Source organism: Chrysochloris asiatica, unplaced genomic scaffold (genome assembly GCF_000296735.1).
Source record: "Chrysochloris asiatica unplaced genomic scaffold, ChrAsi1.0 scaffold00004, whole genome shotgun sequence".
Classification (NCBI taxonomy): domain Eukaryota; kingdom Metazoa; phylum Chordata; class Mammalia; order Afrosoricida; family Chrysochloridae; genus Chrysochloris; species Chrysochloris asiatica.
This window is the reverse complement of record NW_006408522.1, coordinates 36,346,871-36,370,250: the sequence shown is the minus strand read 5'-3', so window position 1 is coordinate 36,370,250 and position 23,380 is coordinate 36,346,871. Positions and strand designations below refer to the sequence as shown.

Here is a 23,380-nt window from a genome sequence, read left to right as displayed (position 1 = left end):
CTTGCTTCTGCCACAAATTCCCCCAGCTGTGAGCCTTCCAACCTTCTAAGTATTCCTTTATATGTGGTTCAGAGTTCTGGGACCATTCCCTGAGCCTGCTTGGTCAGGTATTCTGTGTTGTTGTTGGCGGAGCTCTCTTCTATACGTCTACCTGATCCTCCATCTTGTTTGTTCCTCAGTTTTTTAATGGCTTCTTTTTTTTCCCCTTTCTCATTTCCCCTATCTTCCTATTACTCTATACTAGTGGTTTGCAGTTGCATTTAGAATCACTTGGAAAGATTTTTAAAACAGCTTTAAACCAGTTACTGTCAAGTTTATTCAGACTTACGGCAGCCCCATGTGTCAGAGTTGAATTGTGCTCCCTAGAGTTTTCAGTGGCTATTTTCAGAAGTATAATATCAGGACTTTTCTTCTGAGGTACCTCTAGGTAGACTCAAACCTTTAATCATTCAGTTAGCAGCCCTGTTAGCTATTTACACCACTAGGGACAGTCTTGTAACACTTACCACGATACATTTTAGAACACCATCATCATCCCCCAAAGGAGCCTCATACCTTTACCAATCACACTGCATTCCCTGCCATCACTGCTGCCCTAAGACCCAGGCAACCATAATCTGTTTTCTGTCATTGTAGCTTTGTTTGTTCTAGACATTTCATACAAATGGAATCCTATAGTACATGGTTGTTTGTGTCTGGTTTATTTTACTTAGCATGTTTTCAAGGTTCATACATATAGCATAGATGTATCAGAACTTTATATACTATATTCTCTTTATATAATGGACACTTGCATTGTCACTACTTTGGGGCTGTAATGAACCTTGATGTACAAATATCTGAGTACTCCTTGCTTTCAGTTTTCTTGGTTATATACCTAGGACTGGAATTCTCGGAAATCCTGTACAGGGTCGCTATGGGTCGGAACCGACTCGACGGCACTTAACAACAACAACAACAACATTCTTTGTTAACTTTTGAGGAGCCATTTTGCATATTCATCAGCAGTGGACAGGGGTTCTGATTTCCTCACATTCTTATTTTCTCTCTCTATTGTTGGTGTTTGTTTTTGTTTTAAATATATACTAGCCACCCTGGTGGGTGTGAAGTGATATCTAGTTATGGTTTTGATTTATATTTCCCTAATGACTAATGGAATTGAGCATCTTTTCCTGTATGTATTGGCCTTTTATGTATTATCTTTTTTTTTTTTTTTTTTTTTAAGTTAATGGTATCTTCCAAACTGCTTTAATCTACTGCTGAATTAAGACCACTGTATGAATCAGAATCAAACGGACACCAGCAGATTTGGTTGCGTTTGAATATCATTAAATCATACTGTGTTATACAGAATATTTTAATTTTTATATTTTTCCACCCTTCATTTCTCATCTACATATTTCCAACCATGTTATACATCAAAGACCAGCCTTATGCATAGTTTGTCATCTATATGACGTTACGTACAAATATTAGAATGCTCATTTCATAAAACTATCTTATCCAAACAGATCTGTTTATGAACATTTTCATAACTCACAATGGATTCATTTAGTAAAAAACTGCTGCCAAAAACTTTAATGATATTATGGATCATAAATAGTATAGAGGCAATACACTAATTAATTTAGTAGGGATCGTTGTTGTAAATTTATGATATTTAAGAAAAGAGCATATAAAAGCATATTAACATAGTTAAGTTTTCAGAGAGACTGGGAGAGAATAAGGAGGTTATATATATATTTCATATCTTAAATACCTTTTTGCATAACTAAACTTTCTTCTTACATCATCTGTTTTTCATAAGTAATGTTTGTAGAGTTAACTTTATAATTTTATCCATAATCTCAGAATGACATGACAGATTTTTGACATTTAAAGAGGTAATGTCACCTAAAGCTAAATACTGTCTATTGTCTTTAAAGAGATATCTAGTCAGATCTTTTGCCTATTTTATAATTAGAGTTTCAGTAGTTCAGAACACCTGCCCTGTCCTGATTGAGGTACCTCATGCTTCATTCTTTTCAGTCTGTAACTACCACTCTCATTCTTCTCCCTCTTCTGAGAGCTTTAAGGTTCATACCATTCATTTTAGTAATCTATTCCTAACTGTCTGTGGGAAAAAGATAAGGCTTTCTGATCCCGCAAAGATTAACAGTTTCAGAAACCTTATCTAGATTTTCTATGATTCAGAACTAACTTAACGGCACTTAACAATAACAGCAACTTATGGAATTCTGGTGTGGTGCTGTAAGATCAACACTGGGCCACAAGTTCAGTTTGAACCAAAAGGTTGGCCGTTCAAACCTACCAGCCACTCCTCAGAATCCCTATATAATTCTACGGCACTTAACAACAAATGGAAAATAGTTTGTATTGAGAAGGTTAGCCTCCTTTCATAATTTGGGTTTTATTAAGATCCAGTACTAAGTTGTATTTTCACCTATCAGGGATGTAAGCTATTTAAGGACCCTAATTCATATGACTAAATTCCTTTTCATCATACTAGTGTAATACTGAGAACGTATTTGTTAAGTTATTTATTTTTAGCCTCTTTCCAAAATGTGTTAGTTTTTAAAATTGATTACATTATAGTTTTATTAGTTCTCCCTGTGTTTTATCAAAACATGTAAGAAGCAATGCATCTGGTGAACAGTAATTATTTTGCTTCTTTTAGGACACCATGTAAAATTGAACCTAGTATAAACCACATTCTAAGCACCAGAAAACCTAGAAAGGAAGAAGAAGGAGATCCCTTACAGAGGGTTCAAAGCCATCAACAGGAGTCTGATGAGCAGAAAGAAAAGATGATGTACTGTAAGGAAAAGATTTATGCAGGAGTGGGAGAATTCTCTTTTGAAGAAATCCGTGCTGAAGCTTTTCGGAAGAAATTAAAAGAGCAAAGGGAAGGTGTGTGTATTGATCTTTATCAAGTTGTGAAAATAAGTTAACTTCATTTTAGGAATGCTGAACTGATATATTAAGTCTGAAGAAAATTGTCCAATTGTTTGTATCTTTATGTGATGTTTCTGTGGCTGTACTGTTTCTCTCTCTATTTAAGCTGAACTCCATTGCTACTTCCCACAAAACCCCTGGGGAGGAAAATCGGATGTGTGTTCAGAAATAGAGGAGGAGAGGAAGCTATGAACTGGAGGCACAATATTCCCCAATGCAATAGACAGGCAGCTGTGATCCCTGATAATACCGCCTCCCCACGAAGTACTTGCCCTAATGTTGCCTGTAGTATTTCACAATGCAGTAATGTAGGTAATAATTATTAGTATTGTTTGTTAAGGATATTATCTTTTCTAAATTTATGATAGGCTTTACTATACATTGAGAAATTGGAAGTTTTGGGGAAATGGCAAACATTTCAGATTTTTGAGCCTGGAAGAATGGATTAACAAGTAGGAAACGATGCCATTTGGAAGCTTATGCATTAAGAGGTGAGGGAGAGTAAGGAGACCATAGAAAATGGGATGAAGGAATGTAAAAATGGCATGATGGAAATGTCAGGTATACTTTAATGTCTCCCATTGTAAAAAAGAAGAAGGAAAGTTTTCCATTATCTTCAGATTCTTCTCCAGCTATTTCCCTTTGTCCACTTCTCTTCACAGCAAAATTTCTTTGTTTCCTCAAACATCCCTTCTACCCAGAGAAAAAACTCTTGTCAGGGTCACGAGGAGAGATGGAATAGTTAGAAAGAAGGAGCTTTTTAAACACTGAAAATGTAGCCAAATGGAAACTGGAAAAGGATGTAGATGCCAAATAAAAACTACTTTTTCCTTGAAGGAAAAGCTTAACTCATACCAGGTTTATAGAAATAAGATGAAAGTACATTTCCTTCTTAGCCATAGCAGGACCTGCTCAGAGTTTAGTTTGGATTTGAGTAGATAAAAAGAAATAGTGAGTTCTGAGAATTGTTTAGTATTCATTCCCTACTCTGGTCTCTGAATATAGTTCATGAATTTGTAATCTCCTACCTATATGTATATTTTGTACCCTTGGAAATCTTTAAGCCTGTAATAAAGTGGGCTCTTGTTGCTATTGAAAACTGGCTTCAAAGACTGTTGTTGTTAAGTGTCGGCATATAGTGATCCAATATAGGGTTTCCGAGGAGCGGCTGCTGGATTTGAACCATTTATCTTGCAGTTAGCATTCTAGTGCTTATCCTACAGAGCTACACATAACTACTTATTCTCAGGGAGGGATGTAAGAAAAAGGAAACCATACTCAGGGCCTGGGGATAAAGTTGTTACTGTTTTGCTTCCAAACCATTTCCCTTTCTTCCTTTAAAAACTTCATATATAGATTCATCTTGCAGTTTTTTTGTACATTTAAACCTCGTTCATGTGCTCACCTCAGACTTTCTAGTCACTCTCCATCATCCATTAATTGACTAAGCACCTGGCTCACTTTCTTCTTCTGCTCCATCCAGTACCGTGACTTCCCAATTCCTTGACCACCACACTTTTGGTGTTCTCTTCCTCAACCCATTCCATTACCCTCTTCCATGGTCTTACTGTGGGCCTTGCCATTCAGAAACTGTACAACTGCAGAAATCTCTATTTTGAAGGTCCTATTCCTGATGTGCCGCTGTGGGTTAATGTGCCAGAGTGCAAAGCCGTTTGAACTGCAAGGTCGGCAGTTCAAGCTCATCAGTCACTCAGAAACCCTAAACAGGGTCGCTATGGGTCGGAACCAATTCAACAGCACTTCACAACACCAACATTCTTTGACTAAGGAGTTCTGGTAGTGTAGTGGTTATGAATCGGGCTGCTAATCTCACGGTCAGCAGTTTGAAACTGCCAACTATCCCACAGGAGAAAGATGAGGTTTTCTGCTCCCATAAAGATGTACAACCTCATATAAAGAGATACAGCCTCATATTTACTTTCCTGCATTTGGTTGTCCTAGTAGGTGTGTTAGTCTTCCCATAGCCAAAACAGAATTCTTGATTTTTGCCACATACCACAACCCAACACATGTAAGTTTTTCCTCCCAGGTTTCCTCCACATTTCAATAAAAAAAAATATCACCATGCTCCAAGTGGCTCAAGCCAAAAAATAAAAAGTCCTGAAGTCTTTTTTGGTCTTTTCCTTGCCATTCCCCAGCAACTAATGAATGAACATATCATTCGACCACTATGATGTGCCCCAGATCTTTCATTCTGACCTTTTCCACTATTCCCCTAATCCAGTCACGGTCTTCCAGCTGGCTACTGCAACTAGGCTTTTTGCCCTCATTCTTGTCCAGTCACAACCCATTTTCTTCATAACAACCAAAATGATCGTTTTAGAAAGTAAGACATGTCACTCCTGTACTTAAAGTTCTTCAGTGAGTTTTCAGAATCTCAGAATTCAATGCAAACTCTTTATTATAAAATTTAAAGTCTCATATGACTTGGTCCCTGCCTACTTCCCCAACTGCATCTTTTACTGTATTCCCTCTTTCTATGCTGGCAACTGGAATGGCTGCCTTTTGAATCCTTGAACTCAAATGATCTTGTTCCTATCTTAATGCCTTTGTGTCAGTCAGTCCCTTGGTCCAGAATCTGTCATTATGACTGGCCCCTTGTTCTTCAGGTTATAACATCACTTCATCTAGATTCTCTTCCCTGATATCTAGGTCTTCAGGTGGCCCCTGACTTCAGCCCCCTGCCCACTCACATATGCTCATAACACCTATTTTCTTCTTCGCACTGATTTTCTTATTTATTTGTGCATGTATGTTGTCTTTCCCAAATAGATTGTTAGCATCACAAGACCAAGGACTGAAATCTAAGTAGTGCTCAAGAGTTGTGCCTGGGACATAGTGGGGGGTGGTGGCAGTTATGTGCTACCAAGTCGATTCTGACTCATATCAACCCCGTTTAAGGTTTCTGAGGCTGTAAATCTTTACAGGAGGAAAAAGTCTAATCTCCTGTGGAGCCACTGGTAGATTTAAAGTACTGACCTAGGTATTCTTTTTTTTTTTTTTTAATTAACTGAACACATAAAAGACTTTAAGTTGAAGTTTTTGCTCCATTTAAATAATTATTATCTGTAGTTTTAACGTATCTGTTGAGAATATGTATACTCCAAAGATAGTATTTGATAGAATTCATTGCTCTGAGGAGTAATGCCTCAGCCAACTTGACTGTTTCTAGCGGAGCTACTGACCAATGCAAAGAAGAGAGCAGAAATGCAGAAACAGATTGAAGAGATGGAGAAAAAGCTGAAAGAAATCCAAACTACTCAGCAAGAAAGAATGGGTGATCAGGTAATTTTTCTGTTTAATCCATAAAAACTAATGTTTGTTGAAACCACTTTAAACAATATGAAAATATTGAAGTAGAAGTCCTCCAAGTCCGTAGGCAGGCTTTGTAGTTTCTTGGCTATTGGCAGCAGGAATTAAAAACAGGAATGGGATTTATAGCATGTAGCATAAGTAATGCAGTTTATTGACCTCTTAGTTATACTCAAAACTGTTTGTTTGTTTTTTTAAATAATTTTAACTTTTTAATCCTAATTACTTCTAGTAAAATTGGTGTTAATTTAAAAAGTTCTGTTTTATCTAGGCAATTATTAAGTTGAGTACAACATTACCAATTTATACTAGAAATGTAAATGATTGGAAAGAATTTCTGTGATACAGACATTTTATATTGATAATGGGTAGTTAGGGGAAGAAGCTAATGTTGGGGCTAGAGTTTGAAAAGTAGCAATTTCTGGATGGAAGAGACACATTGATTTTCTTTATTTAGTGTAAACAGCAAGAAGAGAGATTGCCTACAAAGGAGATAGATGAACTTGAAATTACTTCTGAGTCTCAGAAAATACCAGGAATGGTTCAATCCAGTTCTCTTTGTCCAGTGAACTCTTGTGCCAGGTAAGACAATAGTGGTGGAAGGGGTGGTGCTAACAGAAGGGATTTAGAACCAACCTTTGACTTTCAAATGACTTGAAATTTCTCTGTAAGTCTGTCACACCATAAACTTTGCTAATGAGACAGAACAGGGTACTGACTTTCCATTAAAAAGAATTCACGTTACTTATAGTAACAATCAAATATAAATAATTTAAAAAAATAAAATGCCTCGATTCTTTGCCAGAAGATGACTACATTAACATTGGTTTATCTTTCCGTTTGTGTTTTGGTTTTGTTTAGTTTTTATAAAAATGGCAGTTTAACATCTCTGGTAGTGTAGTGGTTATGAATCGGGCTGCTAATCTCATGGTCAGCAGTTCGAAATTACCAGCTGTTCCAAAGGAACAGCTCCTGTAAAGATTTACAGTCTTGGAAACCCTGTGCAGGGTCACTTTGAGTTGGAACTGACTCCATGGCACATAACAACAACATGAGCAATGTTGTTGTTGTTGAGTGCCATCGAGTCGGTTCCAACTCATAGTGATCCTGTAGGGTTTCTGAGGAGCAGCTGGTGGGTTTGAACTGTCAACCCTATGGTTTGCAGTCCAGTGCTGATCCAACAGTGCCACACCAGGAATGCATTATATGAACTATACTTCTACAATATTTTTAATGACTAATGGTTCTATCTTAAAGACATTGGAATAACAATTGTTGTAGAATGAAGATTATATTTAATGGAAAAGTCTCTTGGACTTTAAAGAATTAAACAGTTTTTTGTATGGGTACTGAGCACATATTTTAAAACTTCTTCACAGGAAAACGCTACTTGTAGAAAACATTTGTCAGGAACAGTCTCACTCTGAAGGTGAGTTGTATTTGGCAATCTCATCAAGAACTTGCTAGTAAAGTGGGAAATGCATGTTGTGTAACAAATGATAAATGCTTTTTTTAATTATGGGAAAAAATTAAAGATGGCGAAGAGTGACTAAGGTGTTTTATCTTTCAATGATGGAATTGATATAATCACAAGATCGGAGATAGGTAGATATTTGAAAAAGTATTTCTATAGAATATTCCTTTGGAATATTCTGTTTAACTTCTACTTTGTCATTGTGTCGATGAGTGCCATCGAGTCGATTCCGACTCATAACGACCCTGTGTAGGGTTTCTGAAGAACTGCTGGTGGGTTTTGGATACAATTTAAATACAGCATTTAAATTATATGATGTCTTGTGTTTGATTCAAAACAATCCAAGTTGGGTGGGTTTGGGGTAGAATGGCAGTGGGAGATAAGATGAAACAAGAACTATGTGTAGATAATTATTAAGTTATTAAATGTTCTCTAATTATGTTTGAAATTAATTATTAAAAGAAATACCTGATTGCCTTTCAACTTTCAAACAGATCTATAGTATAAAAAATTAATTTTGATCTAATTGTCTCAAAGAATAGAGCATTTACTCTTAAAAAATATTAATCAGATATCTTTTTTTATAGGTTCCAGTATACCATTTTCCATATTTGATGAGTTTCTTCCTTCAGAAAAAAAAAATATCAGGTTTGATTTTTTTTTTTTTTAATATAAAAGGTTTTCTGTTGTTATAAATGAGGGTGAATTAAGTGACTACTATTACCTTATCAACAGAAAAAAAAGTACTAAGTGGAATATGTCGTTCCAGTCCTACAGATCCACCAGGGGTTTTAACCCAACGAAGACCTCTTGCAGTTCTCAAAACTTCAGAAAGCATTACCTCAACTGAAGATGTGTCTCCAGATGTTTGTGTAAGAGCAGTTATCCCCTAAGTTAATATGGAGGGAGTAGTAGATTGTTGATTCAGTTCTCACAAATGTTTAGAGTTAGAATTTAAATCACTGGCATGAAATAAGTACATGAAAAGGTGTTCAACACCATTAGTCATCAAACTCAAAACTCAGACTCACTGCCACTGAATTGATGCTTACTCATAGCAACTCTGCATGGGGTTTCAAAGACTGTAAATGTTTATAGGAGCAGGAAAAAAGTCTTTCTCTCAAGAGAAATCTCACTCTTCAAAGAGTGGCTGATGGGTTGGAACTGCTGACCTTGTGGTTAGCAGTCCAATGCCTATCCTGAAGTGCCACCAGAGTTCCTATCATTAGTCACGTTGTTGTTGTTGTTAAGTGCCATCGAGTCAGTTCCGACCCATAGCAACCCTGTATAGGGTTTCTGAGGAGCAGCTGGTGAGCTTGAACCGCTCGCTGACTTTGCAGTTCATACAGCTTTGCAGTCTGACACGTTAACCCACATCACCACACCTACCATGGCATACTAGTTCACACTCACTTTATTATTGTTAACTCATAGCAACCTTATAAAGGGTTTCTGAAGAGCAGCTGGTGAGTTTGAACCGCTGACCTTGAAGTTCAAACCGAACGTAAGGTCAAGTGCTTATCCTATGGTTCCACACCAGGACACTAACACCCACTAGGATGGCTCTTATTAAAAAGATGAACAATAACAAATGTTGGTGATAACAAAGAGAAATTGAATACCGTCTTAATTGCCAGTGGGAATATAAAATGGCACAACTGCTTTGGAAAACAGGCAGTTCTTCAAAATGTTAAACATGGAGTTTTCCATGTGATGCAGAAGTTCCCCTTCTCATATACCTAACAGAATTGAAAATGTATCTTCACCCAAAGGCTCTTACATGAATGTTCATAACAGCATTGTTCATATTAGCCAGGTGGTGATAACCCAGATGTCCATCAACTGAAGAAAATACAAAGTTAGTATATCCATACAAAGAATGGACTATTCCATCATAAAAATGAATGAAGTGTACTGACTCATGATACAAAATGAATGAACCTTGTAAACATACAAAGTGAAGTAAACCAGACACAAAATGCCACATATTATATGATTCCATTTCTGTAAAATATCCAAGATGAGCAAAACTACAGAGATAGAAAATAGATTAAGGATTGCCAGGGGATAAGGAGCTCTGGTAGCGTAGTGGTTACGAATCGGGCTGCGAACCGCAAGGTCAACAGTTCGAAACTACCAGGTGCTCTGCGGGAGAAAGAGGAGGCTTTCTGCACCCGTAAAGATTTACAGCCTCGGAAACCCTGTTCAGGGTCGCTATGGGTCGGAAACGACTTGATGGCACTTAACAACAACAACAGGGGATAAGGAAAGGAGTTGGGAAGAGACTGTTAATGGATATAAACTGGGAAGAAAATTACAGGCTTAAAAGCCTTTAGCACTTTTAAAAAGCAGTAATTTTTAACCAAGGGCATTGTTTCTTTTTCATATAGAAAATGTCTTTTGTGGCAATAGAAGAGTTATGTGAATCAAATATTTCTCTTTAGTAATATTTTAACCACTTTGAACTGGTAACATGATAATATTTAGGTTAAAAAGACCCTGCATTCCATTTTTAAAGATAAATGTTTTAAATGCATAGTAAAAGTACATTCGATTGGTCATTTCAGGTGACTTCTTTTTACTACTTTATGGAGTCCTGGTATGGCATTGTAGACTAAGCACTGGACCAGTGCAAGGTCAGTTTCATCTATAAGGTTGGCAGTTCAAACCCACCAATCGCTCCTCAGAAACTCTATACAGGGTTGCTATAAGTCTGAACCAACTTGAGAGCACTTAATAGCAACAACAATTTATTTTTTTATATTTTCTGCTGTGATCATGATCATATCTCTGCTCCTTAGCAGAAGGAATATGCTCCTCCACAGATTTACAGCCTTGGAAACCCTGTCCAAGGTTACTGTAAGTCAGAACGGACTCTAAGGTACTTAACAACAAGTGAATCCTCACTGTATTTTTTTTAAGTTTTTATTGTGAATTTAGTGATAGTTTACAGGAGAGAATATCAGTTTTACCCCATCATTTCAGTGCAGTAATTGCAATCTCCTCCTTGCATCATCATTCCACAGTATTTGCTTCTATTCCCTCTGTTGTTGTTGTTTTTTTGGGGGGAGGGGGTGTGGGGGAGAGTGGACACAAAACACTCAGGAATATATAATAATTTAAACAACAAAAGAACACATTCTGCAAGCCTTACAGTGTATTTTAAAGTGAAATATAGTTTGCTGTTTTCATCATATACCTTTTCCATCAAATGTTAATGTGTTTTTGAAAGTATCTCCCCTATAAATTTAGATATGCTAGTCCTGCACTCTATGGTGAAACTCACTGATCTAATGTGTGTCTCCCTAAGTAACAAAAGACAGGCTATGCTCATTGAAATACTTCAGCTAAACTTTACATCTTCTTTTAATTCAGGATGAACTTACAGGAATAGAGCCTTTGATTGAGGATGCCATTATCACTGGTTTCAGGAATGTGACTATTTGTCCCAATCCAGAAGACACTTGTGACTTCGCTAGAGCTGCACGTTTTGTATCTACTCCCTTTCATAAGATAATGTCTTTGAAGAATCACCCTTCTGATTCGGAGGGACTTTTGCAGGAAGAGGATCTAGATGTAAAGATCACTGAGGACCAAGAGACATCTTGTGGCACTGTCTACCATCAGACTCTCAGCATCAAGAAGCTGAGGTGATTGGGGATTACAGGATGCACAAATCACATTGAGTGCTCCCTTATTCTATGTGTGTTTGCCAGTGAAAGCTCTGACTAGCTGTCAGGTACTATGTTACGTGCTGTACATGACAGTAGTGCTCCCCTAGAAAAAGTGTCAACGGGATTTAGTGGTTGATTTGGATATGAGAGTCATAGGAAGTAAATTTTGACGATTATGAGACTAAGACATGCAGAAGGATTTTGGCACTTCTAAGGGAACACTCATCACAGTGTACATGACTGGGAGAGAGGATGCATTTAGTTTTTTTTAATACTGAGCTTAAAGTAATAGTAGACTAACTGGATTTCAAATAGGCAGCTACAGATGTAATAAAGAAAAAAGTACCTTTTGATGGAGAGGTGTAAGTGAAGTGAAAATGAATTAGTGGATAGTATGGAATGGCATGTTGTTGTTAAGTGCCTTTGAGTTGGTTCTGACTCATAATGACACTGTATAGGGTTTCCAAGGCTTTAAATCTTCACGGGAACAGAAAATTCTCGTTTTTCTCCCATGGAGCAGCTGGCGAGCTCAAACTGTTGACCTTGTGGTTCATAGTTCAGTGCTTATGTGGAGCACTGCGCTTCTTAGTGAGTGGCACAGAGAGGGAGAAAGCTCTAGCAGTATTAACTGTATAATGTAGTTTTTTCCCTCTCTATTATTTATATTTAAAATTCAAGTAACTTAAACAAACAAGCTAATTGTAGTTTTAGTTTTAGCAATATTATTTACCTGCCATTTTTTTATTAATGATTCTTAAACTGCATTTTCAAACCTTTCCCCTAACCAACTTATATCATATTTGCTAGCATGTGTTCATCTTGAAAGGGGCCCTGGTAGCATAGTGGGTTACTTGCTGGGCTGCTAACCACAAGGTCAGCGGTTCAAATCCCACCATTTGCTCTGCAGGAGAAAGGAGGCTTTTTGCTCCTGTAAAGATTTACAATCTCTGAAATCCTACACAGGGTTGCTATGAATCGGAACTGACTTGTCAGCACACAGCAGCTGGAGCAATTCATCTTAAGTGATTTTTATTTCTCTTCCTTTCTCAACTTTTTCTTATTGAAGAGTTAAAAAGTCCAAGAGAAGGAGGAAAAAGAAGTATTTTTGTAAAGAATAGCTGTAGAATAGGCATTTACTATAGATTAGTTAAGGGACTCTGGTAACGTAGTAGTTACAAGTTGGGCTGCTAATCTCAAGGTAGTTCAAAACTACCAGTGGTTCCATGGGAGAAAGATGAGGCTTTCTGCTCCCATAAAGATTTACAACCTTGGAAACCCTATATGGGTCACTGTGAGTCGGAATCGACTCCACAGCACATAACCACCAACACCACCGTAGATTAGTTGGAGTCCTGATGTGGCACTGTAGAATTAAACACCAAATGGCAAAATCAATTGTTCAGACTCACTAGCCACATCTCAGAAACCCTATCCAGGGTCACTATGAGTTGGAACAAACTCGATGGGTCAACAACAACAACATAGACTGGTTAAATAAAGCACAAATCCACATATTTAATCCTGGACAATGCTTGTCAAACAGGTAGATGAAATTACCTAGATTCTGATTATGAACCTGTTTCTGTTTTGGGAAAATAAGACTTTAAAGAGACTATTAGGGAGTCTCTGGTTGGTGCAAACAACTACTGGCCAAAATCTTGCTGATTTGAACTTACCCATAGGTGGTGTGGTGCTGTGGGTTAATGTGCTGGTTAATGCAAAGTTGGTTTGAACCCCAAAGTTGGTGGTTCATGCTCACCAGCCACTCCTCGAAAACCCTATACAGGGTCATTGTGGGTCGGAACCAACTTAACAGCACTTAATAACAACAGTAGTTGGCTCAGAAAACATGCCTGGCGATCTGCTTCTGAAAAGTGACAGTCTTGAAAACCCTATGGATCAGTTCTACTCTGCACTTGTGGGGTTGCCGTGAGTTAGAATGAACTCAACAGCAACAAATGAGACTACTAGCTATCCAATAAAATGATAAGTTCGTATATAGATTCCCTACAAGGATGGACTCATTTATGGTTCTTTCAGCCCAATTATTGAAGATAGTCATGAAGCCACACAGTCCTCTGGATCTTCTGCCTCCGTTACAAGCACCTCCTCCATCAAATGTCTTCAAATTCCCGAGAAACTGGAACTTACTAATGAGACTACAGGTAGGGTAGTGCATACTACTTGAGAGCAAACATGTATATCCTAGCCTGTGAACACTTATCTCAGTAAACTGAACTACATGTTTTTATTTTCTATAGAAGTTTCCATAAATTGTGAAATCTCTAGAATAATTGTTGTTATACGTGCCATTGAGTCGGTTCCGACCCATAGCAACCATCTATAGGGTTTCCAAGGAGCAGCTGGTGAGCTTGAACTGCCGACCTAGTGGTTCAACACAACTTTGCAGTTCAGTGCATTTCCCCACAGCACCACACCATGACTCCCTAGAATAATTAGTACTGAGTATATTTTCACAAAGACCTGTGGCAGATGAGCGTTGTTAGACTAGCAGTATTAATGTATACTCTAGTGTTCTCCCTCTCTATGATGATATCTAAGGAGCCTTGGTGGCACAGTGGTTAAGCACTTGACTACTAACTGAAAGGTCAGTAGTTTAAACCCACCAAGTCCTTTGTGGAAGAAAGATGTCATAGTCTGCTTCCATAAAGACTGCAGAGTTGGAGACCTTGTGGGGCAGTTCTACTTTCCCCTATAGGGACTCTATGAGTTAGAATTGACTCAGTGGCAAGGGATTTCTTGTTTGTTAAATTGCAATATCCAGAGCCCTGGTTGCACAATGGTTATATGCTTGATTATGAACTAAGAAGTTTGAACATACTAGCTGCTCTGAAAGAAAAGGTCTGGCAATCTGCCCCTGTAAAGATTACAGCCGTGGGAACCGTGTGCGGACTCTTCTGTCCTGTCCTATACATTTGCTATGAGTTGGAATCGACTCAAACAGCACACAATTATAGTATCTTAAGCATTAGTTTTTTTAGGTGATGTTTTTCAGCTTTTTTCCCTCCCCAGAAAACCATACTCAGTCACCTTGGTGTTCACAGCATCGAAAACAACTACTAAAATCCTTACTAGAGTTAAGTGCTTCTGCAGAGTTTGTTATAGAAGACAGACCACTGCCTACATTAGAAATAGAGAAGGAAATTGAATTAGGTAAGTATTATTAAATGTATATCCTTTTTTGTACAACAATGCAGAATTAAGTGATTAAATGATTGAGTATTATAAATATTCCTAGATCATATGAAACAGCAGTACAGGTGGTCTCTGACTTATGATGGGGTTTTGTTGTGTGATGATTCATTCTCAGTTATTTCTGATCTAAGTCAAATACCTCATGTTTTGTTTTAGTTTTCATTATTTTTGTTATCTTTATCTTTTTAAATCCAATCTTGATTAGTCTTTGTGGATTAAAAACATACATACAAATTTACAGATGTTTTAATACATTGTTGTTGGTAGATGCCATTGAGTCAGTTTTGACACACAGCAACCCTATGTACAACTAAGCAACATACTTCCCTGTCATACACCATCCTCATGATCCTTGCTATGTGTAAGGCCATTGTTGCAGCCACTTTGTCAGTCCTCATTGAGAAACTTCCTCTTTTTCGCTGACCGTCTACCAAACATGATGTCCTTCTCTAGGACTGGTCCCTCTTGATAGCACGTTCAAAGTACATGAGACAAAATCTAGCCACCGTCACTTTATCTAAAGAGCATTCTGACTGTACTTCCAAGAGAGATTTGTTCATTCTTCGGACAGTCTGTAGTATATTCAATATTTCTCACCAACACCATTCATTCAAATGCATCAATTCTTTCTCAGTCTTCCTTATTGTTCAGCTTTCCCTTGTATTGGAGTTTGATTGCAAATACCATGGCTTGGGTCAGGTGTACTTTATTCCTCAAGAAAATTATCTTAGCTTTTTAAGCTTTTAAAGAGGTCTCTTGCAGCTGATTAACCCCATGCAATGTATTTTTTTATTTCTTGACTATGTATCCAAGTAAAATGAAATCCTGCAGAAACACAATTTTTGTCTCTGTTTATCATGATGTTGCTTACTGGTCCAGTTGTGAGTTTTATTGTCTTTATGTTGAGGTCTGATCCATACTGAATGTTTTAGTCTTTGATCTTCATTAGTAAGTGCTTCAAGTCCTCTTCCATTTCAGCAAGCAAGGTTGTATCATCTACTTAACACAGATTGTTGATGAATCTTCCTCCAATCCTGATATTTCATTCTTCATATAGTCCAGTTTAGATTATTTGCTCAGCATATAGATTGAATAATTATGGTAAAGTGATACAACTCTAACAAACCTTCCTGATTTTAATCCATACAGTATCCCCTGGTTCTATTTGAATTACTGGTGCTTGGTCTATTTGCACAATTAAGTGTTCTGGAGTTCCCATTCTTTGCAATGCTATCCATACTTCTTTTAAACTACATAGTCAAATGCCTTTGCATAATCAGTAAAACACAGGTAAACATCTTTTTGGTATTTTCTGGTTTCATCCAATATCCGTATGGAATCGGCACTGATAGCTCTCATTCCATGTCTTCTTCTATATCATGCTTGAATTTCTGACAGTTCTCTGTTGATGTACTGTTACAATTTTTTTTTGTATTATTCTCAGTATAATTTTACTGGTATGATATGAATTATATTATTTGATAGTTCCACATTCTGTTGGATTGGGCTTAAATACCTGTCTCTTCCTATAGGTTGACTAGGTAGCTCTCTTCCAAATTCCAGCATTGCATCTGTTTGTTGAAACATCTCAGTTGGTAGTCCATCAATTCCTAGAGCCTTTTACTTCTCCAATGCCTTTAGTGCAGTTTGGACTTCTTCCTTCAGTGCCATCAGTTCTTCTTGGTCATATGCTCCCTCTTAAAATATGTGAACATCAACCAATTCTTTTTGACACATTGATTTTGTGTATTCCTTTCATCATCTTTTGATTCTTCCGACATCATTCAATTTTTTGCCCTTCATTGTCATTAAGTGCCGTCAAGTTGGTTCTGACTCATAACAACCCTGTATAGGGTTTCCAAGGAGCGGCTGGTGACTTTGAACTGTCAACGTTGAGGTTCAAACCAACCTTGCTATCCAGTGCTTCATCCTACAGCGCTACACCACAGTCCTTCGGTATTGCAACTCAAGGCTTGAGTATTTTCTTCAATTCTTTCAGCTTAAGAAATGCTGAGTTCTTTCAGCTTGAGAAATGGTTCCCTAACTCCAGGTCTTTGCACTCTTCACTATACTTTTTTTTTTTTTAATTTGTTGTTGTTAAGTGCCATCAAATCAGTTCCAACTCATAGTGATCCTGTTTAGGGTTTCTGAGGCTTCAAATCTTTGTGAGGGCAGAAAACTTCATCTTTCCCCTGCGGAGCTGCTGGTGGGCTTGAACCGCAGACCTTGTGCTTTGCGGTCCAGTGCTTATCGTATGGAACCACTGCGCTCCCTTGAGCTGTTTTATGTTAATATAATTACCTTCTTTGTTCTCTGTTATCTTTTGCCTTAGATTTTATTTTGTCAGATATTAAAATCACTACTTGAGCTTTTTTTGGTTTATAGTTTCCAGTGTGTTTTTCCATAATTTATTTTTAATTATTCTGTTTCTTTTAAAGAGCTTCTTTTGTAGACTGTGAATTATTGGATCTTTGTAAATAAACAAACAACAGAATGATCTGAGAGTCCCTGTCTTGTCTTTGGTGATTTTAGCACATTTATCTTTGTAATGATGAAGGAGCCCGGGTGGAACAGTAGTTAAGTTATTGGATGCTTATCAAAAGGTGGGTGGTTTGAACCCACCAACCACTCCTTGGAGAAGAAATGTGGCAGTCTGCTTTTGTAAAGATTTACAACCATATGAGACAGTTCTTCTCTGTCCTATGAGTGAGAATTGACTTGGTGACAATGGATTTAGGTTTAATTATGCTACATTAGGGTTTTTTCTTGTCACGTTATTTAATGTTATCCTTTTTTTTTTTTTATCTTTTTGTTAAAAAAGTTAATTGAGTAAGAATTTACAGACAAAATCATCAGCTTTATATTCAACAAATAATACATTTTATCTCATCCTCATATTTGCAGTCCCCTCCGTGCAGCAACACTTATCCTGCTTCCTCCCTATGGTTCCTTTTTGCCTTCCACCCACTATCCCAATCCTTTTCAACTTTGTCCTTACGAAAATGTTGCCCTTTGGATTTTGAATCATTGACCATTCCATGCATAGTAAGCATATCTTACTAGTGTTGTGTTGTGTCTCCCCACCTCTCTCCCCCACCCCAAACCTGGGCCACGAGGGTGAGTTCCTTTCCAGACCTGAAGGTTGGTCAAGACAGGTTCCTTCTGTCTCTTTCTGACCAGAAATCTGTTTTTTGTTTGTATTTCTATGTCAGATCTCTTCTTGAGATAGTATCTAAATTCAGGTAGGATATACTCAAGGTCATACTTTGGATCTTGAGGACTTGTTTTAGTTTTCTTCAGCTTCAACATGAACTTGCATATGAGCAATTAATAATCTATTCTGCAGTCAGTCCCTGGCCTTGTTCTAACTGATGATATCGAGCTTCTCCATCATCTTACACAAAAGTTGACTTGTTTCCTGTGTATTCCATTCAACGAGGTCTACATGTATGTTGTTGTTAAATGCTGTAAAGTCAGTTCAGACCCATAGCGACCCTGTATAGTTGCTATTTTTGTTGTTGAAAAAAGGTATTTATAATTAGTCAGTTTTTGGTCTTGGAGAATTCTATCATGCAATCTCTAGTATTGTTTCTATCACCAAAGCCATATTTTCCAACTGCTGATTTTTCATCAGGACCCCTGGTGACATTGTGGGATAATCATTGGGCTGCTAACTCCATGGTTGGTAGTCAAACCCACTAGCTACTCCATGGGGAAAAAATGAGGTTGTCAGTTTCCTTAAAGACTGAGTCTCAGAGTCCCAAAGAAGAAGTTCTACTCTGTCTTAAAGTTTTACTATGAGTCAAAATTGACTCAATTGGCAGAGATTTCATTTTTGGTTCCTTCGCTTTTCATTCACCAGTAATTATCAGTTCATCTTGATTGTTGTGTTATGTGCCGTCAAGTCGGTTCCAACCCATAACGACCCTGTACAGGGTTTCCGAGGCTGTAAATCTTTACGGGAGCAAAAAGCCTCATCTTTCTCCTGCGGAGCAGCTGGTAGTTTCGAACTGCTGACCTTAAGGTTCGCAGCCTGATTCGTAACCACTATGCTACCAGAGCTCCTTGGTTGTAAGTTTCATCAATAGTGTGTAAATTTGAACAGTAGTTGTATTAACTGGTCTTCTGTGTAGGTGAACTTGGATATTACACTATCACTGGCAACATTGTGTTTCAGGATAGGTCTTGAAATGTTCTTTTTAATTATAAATGCAACATCATTGCTTTTCAGTTTGTCATTGCTGGCACAGTAGATTGTCTGATTCAAAATGGACAATTTATGTCTATTTCAACTCACTAATACCTGTAGGATAATAATCTTTAAGCATTTCATTTTTACAATTTTTCTTAATTCATACTTTATACATCCGACGTTACCATTATTAATGGGCATTTGTAGCTGTTTCTTCTCGTTTTGAGTTATGCCACATCAGCAAATATTTTGAAAGCTTTGTTCCATCCATGCCATTAAGATTGTTTCCACTTTGTGGAGGTAGCTATTCCCAATCACATATTGAGTGTTTTCCAACCTGAGGAAGTCATCTTTTGAAACTATATTAGGCAGTGTTCTGCTGTTTATCTATAATGTTTTCACTTGACAGTGTTTTCAGAAGTAGGTCACTTTCTTTCCAGTCTCTTAGTTTGGAAGCTCTTCTGAAACCTATCCGCTATAGTGACCCTATGCGTATTTGAAATATCTGTGGCATAGTTGCCAGCATTACAGCAGCACACAAGCCACCACAGTACACAAAACTGACAGATGAGTAATGGTTTTAACACACACGTACTATTTTTTTAAATAGATAAATCATAAAAATTTGCCTGACAGTGAAGAACAGTTGGATGGTACTGGCATTTTGTTAATTACAGTCAGTGCTTCTCTTTGGGAAGGGTCTGGATCATCTGGGTTTTCCCTGGGAATGGAGATGGCCGTTTAGTGAGAAACCTAGTAAGAGTTGCTTGTGTTATCCTTTTCTTTTTTTCTTCATATACTTCTTGGTAACATCTCACAGACTCTAGAATCTGCCTTTTGTCTTTAGCAAAGGGATCGGCTTTGAGCCCTTGTTTTCAAGCAACTGAAGCCCCTGATCTGATTTAGTTTAGAAAACTAGCTTTAAAGGCAGTATTTTGAAAAATAATTCATAAAATTAGACATTTTGTGTGTGAACATGTGAGAATAATAGCATCATTAAATTATGTGCTGCAACATTGTATGTAGTACATTTTGTTGACAATAAGATGGACTTAAAAAAAATTAAACTGACAGTCACAGGTATGGCTCATTACAACATGAATATATCATAAGTCAGAGATTACCTATATATAAGTTGTCTCAATAGCAGTTGGAGTAATGTATTCCCTTCTTTCAATTTTTAACAAATTATTTTCAAAAGTATTCTAGATGCTACTAACTGGGAAATATAACAGTGCCTCTAATAAGCCCTGGACTGCTAACTGTAAGATCAGCAGTTCAAACCCACCAGCTGCTCCTTGGAAACCCTATACAGGGTAATTATTTATGAGGTGAAACCAATCCCATGGCATCTAACAACAACTAACACTTAAATCAGGAGGTGATGGCTTAGAGTGTGTTGTTGTTGTTTAGTGCCATTGAGTCGGTTCCAACCCATAGCGACCCTGTACAGGGTTTCCGAGGCTGTAAATCTTTACAGGAGCAGAACGCCTCATCTTTCTCTCACGGAGCGTGTGGTAGTTTCAAACTGCTGGCCTTAAGGTTCGCAGCCTGATTCGTAACCACTACGCTACCAGAGTGTATAAATGCTCATAATTGTATTTCAATGGAAATCATGAGATCTTTTCAACAGGAAATGAGGATTATTGCATTAAACAAGAATACCTAGCGTGTGAAGATTACAAATTATTCTGGGTGGCACCAAGAAGTTCTGCAGAGTTAACCATAATAAAGGTAGGTCCCACTTTTTCTCTTTCAGCTCTCTTCTAAATAACATGAGTTTATGCAGTATCTGGGCAAGGACAACTGATTTTTTTAGTTGCATTTGGTTTTTAAAGCAGAATCTCTGGCTCCAAATACCTTCAAATGCTTTAACAGACTCTAGGGTTCTTTATAGGAAAGCCAGTGAGTCATCAAGACTTCAGTCACCACTACAGTCCAGGACCAGATGTCAAAAGGCTATTGTGTCAGTCTTTCAGTACATGCAAACGTATGGAGTATGGTTCCAATTTTATCTTTTTGAGGAAGTATCTCCTGAAATTTTCTAATCTGTTCAGATCTGGCGATCGGGACAAATTACGCTCAGGCTTGATACACACACAATGCCACCCTGACATTTCCTTTCATCATTACTCTAGAGTGTCATTTTAATGCTCCTATTTTAAAGACATGATTTCCTGAATCCCATTTTGTTTTCTTCTTTCTTAAAGACTTCGCATGTCAGAAAATTTCTATTCTGCATTTTCACCTGGAAGTAGAATTGTAGGTTTAAAAATTTTTTTTCTCTTTGTCTCCAATATTCTGAAACTTCACAGTTACATACCTTAGTATGGCCTGTTGAACATCTATGTTCTGGGTATTCAGTTCATTCTGGATACTTTTAGTTCTGGGAGATTTTCTTCAAAGAAAAAAAATTCTATCCTTTAATTTTCTCTTTTCTCATTTATTAGTATATGGAATCTCCTGGACAGATCCTGTAAAATTCTGACTTTTTTCTCTTATTCATTATCTCTGTCTTTTGTCTATATTTTCTAGAATGTTTTCACAATTTTGCTTTCCATCTTTTTACTGTGCTTATTTTTCTTATCATGTATTTAATTTGCAAGAGCTTTTTCTTATTCTCAGAATGTTCTTTATAGTATTTTGTCTTTATAGCATTCTGTTATTCATTTCATAGATAGAATATTCTTTCTTTCTAAAGATTAATGATACTTTAAATATCCATTTTTTCCCTGTATTTCCTACTAGATGCTGTTGTCTGTTTTGATCTTTCATATTAGAGGTTTTCTTTTTGAGTCTTTGGCTTTCTACTCATAATTAAGTGTGGAATACTAGAAGGCTCTGTGTATGCATAGGCCTTCACAGCTGTGGACTTCACTGTAGGATGATCTTACTCTTGGACATTTTCTTGGTGCTCCTACCTTCCACCTTCTACAGTCTTGAGTCTTGCATCAGAGATTTCAAATTTCTTCCTTGGACCATATAAACCTGGCAGCTAGCTTTTCAAAAGCTGAATGAAGAAATTACTATACTGGAGGGTAACGGGTTTGCATTGTAACATTTTGTATATACATTTTCTCTTGTTTTTCATATATTGTATTTCACCTTAGTCCAGAACTCCTGTTTTATACTCGTTAGGGAATAAACTTGAGGTCTTCTGGAATGTGAGAGAGACATTTGCTAGGCTAGACTACATAGAGCAGAAGATCTGGAGTCTCACTTCCTCTTAAGCAGTGCTCAACCACTCCTGTTTTGCTCCACCCACACCTTCCTTCCAGAGGTAAATGTGCCACAAGTTATTTACTGTAGGGAAATGACTTTGTAATTAAAATTTGATTGCTCCTCAGCTTTTATCCATTGCTAGAATCAGTTTCCCTTGGGTCTTCTAAGTGGATTATTATTTCTTGTTATTCTGTTTCCAGCTTCCAGTATTATGTTGCTATTTTATCCTCTTGTTTTTTGTAGATGTATACCTTTTAATACATCCCTTTGCTTTTATTTCTGTTGGACTATCAAAAGGGCTGGAGGAAATGTGTTTTCAATCTTTTAAACATAAGCATAGATTCTAGTTATTCTTATTTTTTAAATATAATGTCTTATAGGTATCTTCTCAACCTGTCCCATGGGACTTTTACATCAGCCTCCAATTAAAGGAACGTTTAAATGAGGAGTGTGATCATTTGTGCAGCTGTTACCAATACCAAGATGGCTCTATTGTTTGGTACCAGTATATAAACTGCTTCACCCTTCAGGTTTGCAATAATACCAAAAATTTATCATTTGTATCCTCAAATATTTTGAAGTCTTTGTTATATTTAGCAAGGGAATTTATTAGAAAAATTAATGTGTGTAGCTCTTCTTAAAGTAGACCAATTAAATTGTAAATTAAAATCCCTGGTCATATTCTTTATTCAAGTTATTTTGACCAAGGGCCATTTTGGGTTTGTTTATTTTTGTTATGTTAATTTTTAAACACTACAGAAGTAGAAAGTATTTTGCATTGAACTCTCATGAACCAGTCACCTAACTGAAAATCATCAGCTTGTAACCACCCTTGTTTTACTTATGTTAGTCCCAGTGGATTACTTTTTCAGATCTAAACTCAGTTGTAGTCTTCAGTGTATTTGTAAAAATCTTTTTCTGCTACAGATTTTGAAAGTGATGTGAATTCTTTAAAATGACTGAAATGAATCTATAGAGCATCGATTACGGGCCAGGCCCATTCTTGGTACACTTCATCCACTATCTCATTAAATCTTTATAAAAAATCTTATGGGGGATCATAGTGTTGTTAAAAACTGGAACATAAAGACCTAGCCTACAAGGAGACTATATTCTAGTAGAGTAGGGGTGGGGAACTTGCATCCATGGACCGTATAAGGTCCACAAAATCATTTGATCTGGTTCTGCCAAGGCAATTGCAGTCCCAGCCATCACATTGTTGTTGTTAAGTGCCATATAATCAGTTCTGACTTACAGAGACCCCATATAGGGTTTCTGAGGAGTGGCTGGTGAGTTTGAACCTCTGACCTTGCA

The 23,380-nt window shown here is 37.2% G+C and overlaps 1 protein-coding gene across 1 annotated transcript in view; it reads left to right on the top strand.

Moving 5' to 3' along the window:
* Window positions 1-23,380, top strand: part of BUB1B (BUB1 mitotic checkpoint serine/threonine kinase B) — a 65,169-nt gene that overhangs the window by 28,992 nt on the left and 12,797 nt on the right. The window contains exons 9-19 of the mRNA XM_006831775.1: window positions 2,678-2,910; window positions 6,149-6,261; window positions 6,755-6,870; window positions 7,668-7,717; window positions 8,350-8,410; window positions 8,532-8,634; window positions 11,138-11,412; window positions 13,477-13,601; window positions 14,470-14,610; window positions 20,478-20,578; window positions 22,447-22,596. Of these exons, the coding sequence (XP_006831838.1) occupies window positions 2,678-2,910; window positions 6,149-6,261; window positions 6,755-6,870; window positions 7,668-7,717; window positions 8,350-8,410; window positions 8,532-8,634; window positions 11,138-11,412; window positions 13,477-13,601; window positions 14,470-14,610; window positions 20,478-20,578; window positions 22,447-22,596 (1,468 nt within the window). The remainder of the gene's footprint in view (window positions 1-2,677; window positions 2,911-6,148; window positions 6,262-6,754; window positions 6,871-7,667; window positions 7,718-8,349; window positions 8,411-8,531; window positions 8,635-11,137; window positions 11,413-13,476; window positions 13,602-14,469; window positions 14,611-20,477; window positions 20,579-22,446; window positions 22,597-23,380) is intronic.